Source organism: Microtus ochrogaster, unplaced genomic scaffold (assembly GCF_000317375.1).
Source record: "Microtus ochrogaster isolate Prairie Vole_2 unplaced genomic scaffold, MicOch1.0 UNK7, whole genome shotgun sequence".
NCBI lineage: Eukaryota > Metazoa > Chordata > Mammalia > Rodentia > Cricetidae > Microtus > Microtus ochrogaster.
In genome coordinates, this window is record NW_004949105.1 from 6,203,643 (window position 1) to 6,210,465 (window position 6,823).

Here is a 6,823-nt window from a genome sequence, read left to right on the forward strand (position 1 = left end):
AGTCTGATACCCCGGACAGCCTGTTCAGGTCCAGTCAAACCCAAGTCCCAGGCCACAGTGCAGACATAGCAGGGTGCTAACCCAGTATTGCAGTCTGCTCAGACTTTTAGCTGACAGAATGGACCCAACACCCGTATCTACTTCACCCCACCCAAAATAGCAAAGACTTAAATCCCTCCTCACCGTCCACCCTTTAGGTGGTCAAACAGATCCTATGTGTATGATTCCTTACCTTGCCACGAAGACCAAACACCCTAGAAAGACAGACTAAAGACAAAGGGGCTTACTTTGGCTCACGTTTTGAGGGTGTTGTCCATCATGGTGGGAGGTCCCAGGGGCAGGGGTTTGAGGTAGCTGGTTCCACTGCATCCACAGTCAGGAAGCTTTCTCCTCCTTATTCAGTAGACCCGTCCCCAGCCAGTGGGATGCTGATGCTCCCCCATCCAGGGTAGATGGTCTTGCTTAGTTGGCATCATCTAGAGAATTCTTCACAGATGTGCCCCGGGCCTTAGCTCTTCAGGGATTCCAGACCCCATCAGATTGACAATATTAGCTTTCACACCCTGCTAGCTGGCGGTGAGAACCAGCACCCTGACTCCTGCCCAGGGCCTCAGCCATCTCAGAAGTTCTAATTGACGCTCACTGTGGCCTCCTCCATCTACCTCGGGTGGAGGCCGCACTTACCACATTCCATCCAGACACTCCGGAGAAGGTGGAATCCACCCCTTCCCACTGGCAGAGCACATGTCATTCATCAGACCACAGCAGGCAGTTCTTCACAGGGCCACCCACTGACTACCTTCCCATGTGAGCTAAATCAGGCCCACCCCACCCCCAGGGTCCCTGGCCCCTCAACCCCATCCCTCCATCCTCACTACACTGGTCCCCGGTGTGCTATGGAAGGAGCAGTGAGTCTGCTGGGACCTAAAGTGGGAAAACCCTTTCAACATTCAACACATACCAGAGACACCTCCCAGGTGAGGTGGCCCCAGCTGACTGACAGGCACATCTTTGAACAGTGCCTGCTCATCTGTGCAAGTCCGTGATTCCAACTAAGAACTACACAAGTGATCTGGGCATAGGCGGTGCTCTAGCAGAGAGGGGTCACCACAAAGAGGACTTGTGATTGGCCCCTTATAATGGTGGAGCAGATGCTAAAAATTATGTAGGTTTACCCTAAGCCAAAGTATCACTTCTGTGGCAACAATACAGAAAGAGTTGGAAACTTCTTCCAACAAATACTGTACCAGGGAAGGTGACACCCTACAGACCACACTGTTCCTTGATCAAAGGGGACCTCAGCTTCCCACATCACAGGCCTTCAAAAGCACGTTAATATCTAGGCAAGGCCTGTGGTTTGCTCCCAAGTCCAACCCATGGCCTGCATTCCCGACAGAGTCCCTGGATCGTGACATATCCTTGGTGCACTTGTTTGCGTTCATCCTTGTGCTGTAGCAGAGTCTTGGATGACAGAGACCTTGCAATCAGCAAAGCCTAGAATATGTTCCCCTTTCCAAAAGTATGCTGGACACCTAAGGGACAAGACCAACCAGGTACTACAGTGAGAACTAAGGGCCAGCAGAAACCCCTCTGCCTGAGCCCCCGCAGAAGCCTCTACGGAACAGGAAGCAGCCTCCACACTCACAGTCAAGAGACACCTGAGGGCCTCCAGGGACTTTCACCCTGACTTTTCAGCTAAGTGACCCTCCAGGAACCCTGGGTCTGGTCTGTCTATCTGTCTGTCCTGTGTGCATCTCTTCAAAGCCCATATCCCTAGCTCCATAGATGCTGCCCATTTCCAAGGGGAAGAGCCCACTGCCCAAGATGGAGGGCTTTCCAGCCAGCTACCCCACAAGAGCATTCAAAGGATCCTTTGAGCTGGAGCATCAGCGACAAGACTGTCTCCTCCCTGAAGACTTCTCTGATCCTCAGAAAGCTTCACTGGGCTATCATGGATGCCCTGAATCTGTCTTCTGCAAAGGGGACTATGTGGCCCATCTGTGCTAGCACAGTGTCCTTGTCTAGGAGTCTCGGTGTTAGTGACAGGCAGGGTGTTGGAAACCAAACTCTAGGTCCTGCTTGTGCCCAAAGGCATGCTCTTTCTCCTAAGAGGAAGCATGGCTAGGAATGGGGCAGCAGAGAGCAAGAAACAATGCTCAAAATACCTTTATTCTTTTCCTTACAGGCAGTCACTCGGTCACGCACTAAAGGTGTCCACTGGGGGATATAGCCGACATTCTCCCAACACTGCCTCCTTGTGTTCTTTACTCCTCCGTCTCCTCGTGTTCTGACAGTGTCAGCGCGGCTAGATGACAAGGGGGAGATGGGAGTGTTTCTCTGATGGGGCTCTCAGCACCCTTAGGAGATTTTATCAAAGGGCTTGGAGTAAACATACGCTAGGCATTGTCCCAGCCTGTACTGCCCTTGTTCCCAGACATCATGGGGATTGAAGCCTCAGTAAGAAGTCTTCATATCCACTGTCTCAACGCAGAAGGCACCAAGGAAAAGGCGAACCTGTGCCCTGCAGGCAGTCTCGGGTACACAGACTAGCATCGAGGTCCTCTGGTCCCACTTTCCCTGGGGACTTCCACGAAGCCAAACCCATGAGGCTAAAGGTCAGGTGAGACAGCCCTTTTTGTCCCACATGCCAAAAGATGCCATGTTTGGGGCATCCTTTTCTCTAACCTGACCTGGGAAAGGCAGCAAGAGGTCTGCACAGCCTCCTGAGAGTCTCTGGCAAGCCCATGACTCTGCCTCCCGTGAACCAGAGCAGGCAGCAAACTACTGTCCCGCTTCAGCCTCTGCCTCGCCACCAGCGGCCACGCTCACCCTGCGCTGGCCCCGAGGGGGACCTTGATAAACCTGCAAGTATTACTGGACTGTCCTTAGGGCATGCCCTGATACTTGCCAACCGCAGTGGGAGAGGGAAGAGGAACCCTGGCCTTCTACAGTTGGGTACATTGGAATCCTGCCCAGGCTAAAACAGTGTTTGCTGTTATTGTTGGGGGCCATCAGAGACACTGAGCACATGCAAAAGGAAGACCACGAGGACAGAGACAGACTCAGTCCGCAGGAGCCTACCTTCCATTTGGCTCTCAGTGCCCTTCTTGGAGGAGCCAGTTGGAAGGGAAAGTTTGAGCGACATCAGTTCTTGAGTAGAAAGCTGCTCAGACTCCTTCCTGGAGATGTTAACTGATGGTAGGGTTTCCGCGAAGACCCCTGTCTTTGTTCTACACTCATGTATGATTCTGGAGAAGAAAGCCTTGCTCACAGTCAAGCAGCTAGAGACAGAAAGCTCCACCCACCCAGGACTGAGGCTCTATGGCAAGGCCTGCAGGCTTTGCTCCATGGTCTCGGTTCAGTCTCTCTAAAGCAAAGCCCGGGAAGAAAGTACACACTGTGCTTTCTGCAAGGCAGGCTGTGCCGGCCACAGGAAAGGCTGGAGCAGTTGCTGGGTGAGGCATGCACATCCTCTCCACGGCTCTGTGCCAATCACAGGGCAGAGCCTCAATAGCAGCAGGCGCACCAGACGTGCATGCTGAATTGAACACCGGCCCTGCCCTGCAGACAGAGACCAGCTGTGCGGTTTAGGGCGTCACAGTCTCCGGGACGATGACAGAAACGGTGTCCCTCCAACACCCAAACATTGTCACAGTACACAGACTTACTCGGCCCAGGGTTTAAAGCATCACGGCAGGGACTTACGGTGGTTAATATTATCTACTTGACCGAATCTTGAATCACTAAAAAGATAAGCGGCAGGGCATATCTGATAGAACTTCAAGATTAGATTCATCAAGGAGGTAAGAACTACCTCACCTGTTGGCAGTGCTGGCCCTCAAGCTGTGAGCCCAGACAAGCCCTTTCTCCTTTAGGTTGACAGTGTTAGCTGCTTGGTCTCAACAGTGCTTAAGGACAATGCCGAGCCCAGTTAGCCCTTAGCCTGAGCCCTGGGACCTCCTGGGTGCTGCTGTCCCTGCCTTTCCTGTGGCCGGCACAGCCTGCCTTGCAGCAAGCACAGTGTGTACTTCCTTCCCGGGCTTTGCTTTAGAGAGACTGAACAGCAGGAGATGTTCCCAGAGTCTTTGGCTGCAGGGGCTGACAAAGCCAGTGAGCTCAGTACTGCTCCTGGGGTCTCAAACACTCCCGAATGCTGGGGAGTCAGTTTTCTCACTAAGAGGAGATGTACCAGAGCAGCAGGTGGGGGAGGGAATCAGGCTGAGAGAGGGGGTGGCATCAGGAATCACACGCCTGCCCCAGACCACTCCTCCCCCACAAAGAACTGAGAGGACGCACCTGTAGGTGATGGTGATGGCAAAGATGATTGCAATGAGCATGATCAGGGCAGTGAAGATCTGCACATAAACTGTGAGACAAGCCCTGTGAGGCAGTCGGCAGGGGGAGGGTGGGGGAGGGGAGGGGGAGGGTCACCGTCACCCCACCAGCCCATTAGCCCATTGCCTCAGGGTGCTGCAGCTGGTAGATGACAGTCCCTGAGCTCTTCAGCCTGACCTGTCCCCACAGTGGGTGCCAAAGCCATGAAGTCTCAGTCAGGAAGAGCCTCTCTTGCTCCTGAACCATATACACCCTCTTTGTGGGGTCACGAGAGAGTAAAGTTCTCAGCACACGTGTGTCACAGAGGTCCCACTATTGTTGATACTTCAGTGATTACGTCCTTCTCTTCTCTATTCTGTTTTCCATTAAATCAGGGGAAAGAAACAGTCCTGCTGGCCACACCCAAAGCAAGGGATAAGACTTGCTTCAAGCCCCTACCTTTGCCTCCTTGTAAATGAGTTTTAGGTGTCCCTAACCAGCCAGAAAGAACTCTGCTAGATGTGGCACCCTTCAAAGACAATCATTTCTGCAACAGGGGTCCTAGACCAGTGGGTGTTTGTTTCTATACAGGTTTAGAGTCACAAGTGAAAACAAAGGCACCACCAGGCCTGACCCTCACTGAAGGCTCTGGGAGTCCTCAGTCCACTTCACTGTGGCTTTTGATGGTTTCTGGTGATCTCCAGCCCCTCTGTGTTTGTCTGCCCCCACTCTTCTGAGGACATCGGGCCTGTTGAATTAGGGGTCATCTTGCCCTAGTGTGACAGCCTCTTACTAATCACATCTACAAAGACTCTTGTCCTAGTCAGCATCCGCTGTCAACTTGGCACAGCCTAGAAACACCTCAGGAGCCTTAACTTAGCAATCGTCTTTATCAAGGTGGTCTGTGGGCATGTCTGCGAGGGACCCAGGCAACCGTGGTGGGTTCTAGTCACTGGGAAAGCAGTCTTGGGCTATGTAAATACAGTTGTGTATAAGCCTGAATGAGCCAACAAAGCAGTATTCCTCCACGGTTCCAGCCTCTAGGTTCCTGCCTTAAATTTCCCCAAATGATGGATTGTGGCCTGGAAGTGGAAGTCAAAGGAACCCTTTCCTTCTCTAAGTTGCTTTTGGAAAACATGTTTTATCGCATTAATAGAAAAGACATTAGAACAGAAACTGGTACCAGGCCGTAAGTGGTATGTTGCTGTGATGGACCTGACCGTGCAGCTTTTTATGCCTTTGGACTATTTGGTTAGAGGATTGTGGAAGGTTTTGGAACTTTGTGCTACAAAACCCACTGAGTATTCAGAGATTAAAGAGCTGTTGTTGTGGGGCCTTGGAAAATAATGCTGAGTGTAGCAGCAACAATGGAGGCCTGGCAGAGAGAAACACCAACAGTGGAGGCCTGACTGACTGACAGAAACACCAACAGGGGAGGCCTGGCTGAGAGAAACTCGGACATTGGAGGCCTGGCTTGTGAGGATTCAGACACTCTATAGGCACCATCTGTGGTTGCTGGTCAGGCTAAGGATGGAAAATCAGCTGTGGTTCATAAGAAGAGATCAGCACCACGGAGGCATTGTCTTTGGGGCCATGGAAAGCATTTCCTCAGAATAGACACTTAGAAGTTAACATCTAAGAAGGCCAAGGCTACATCTCAAGCTGGAAGCTGAACTGGACAGGGTGGAAAAGTTACCTGCATGTTACTTTTTGAAGGCATGAAAGATGCAAGATTAAGGGAGCGATGGAAAACAGCTGAGGTCTGGTACCAAGTGACAGGGTCAGAGTCGCTGAAGAGAAGCCAAGAGAGGCCATTGCTGAAGGTGCCTCAGTTGGCAGTGGAGACCCCAGGACCATCACAGTTAAGAGACTGCAGACTTTTTAAGGAAACCAGACATTTTGAAGATTTCTTTTCTGTAAGTGCTTTGCCTACATGTGTGTATATATACCAAATGCATGCCTGATGCCCACTGAGTGACCCCAAAACTGAAACGTCACCTGGGAGGAGCTGGAGGGAGGGCATGGGACCTGAAACCCCGGGTTGGCTTGTTTCTTTAAATGATGACTTAGCGCTGAGAGCTCCCAAGCCAGGCTGAGGAAAGAACAAATGCTTTCCTTCTGATGCCCAGATTTGCACAACTCTGGGATGTCCGACTGTGCTCCCACTTCCTGATCTCTACAGCCCAGAGAAACAGTCCCACGGGGAGTATGGCTGACCTGTGACTGAAGGACAGCAGAGTGGTAACCAGGGCTGGGCTGAACGACTCTATGGTATCTCCCTGGTTTCCTCCAGTGTACTGCGAGGGTACTCAAGCAATCCTTGTGACTGGGAGAAGTGGTTTTCAGTGGCAGACACCAAAAACTGGCTCTGCCAGTCTTATAAGAAACAAAGACTTCAAACTGAATGACCAAGATTATGGTGACATAGTCATGGGCCCTATGGTGACACAGTCGTAGGTGCTATGGTGATGTAGTTGTGGGAGCTATGATGACATAGTCATGGGCGCTA

At 51.8% G+C, this 6,823-nt stretch overlaps 1 protein-coding gene across 2 annotated transcripts in view; it reads right to left on the bottom strand.

Moving 5' to 3' along the window:
- Window positions 1-2,191: 2,191 nt before the first annotated feature.
- The window catches only part of Tex29 (testis expressed 29), a 13,168-nt gene continuing 8,536 nt past the window's right edge, over window positions 2,192-6,823 (bottom strand). For both annotated transcript variants that reach the window (XM_005366286.2, XM_013353427.1), the window contains exons 4-6: window positions 4,297-4,366; window positions 3,082-3,248; window positions 2,192-2,305 (exon numbers count right to left, since the gene is read on the bottom strand). In XM_005366286.2, coding sequence (XP_005366343.1) covers window positions 2,265-2,305; window positions 3,082-3,248; window positions 4,297-4,366 — 278 coding nt within the window. In that variant the 3' untranslated portion in view covers window positions 2,192-2,264. The remainder of the gene's footprint in view (window positions 2,306-3,081; window positions 3,249-4,296; window positions 4,367-6,823) is intronic.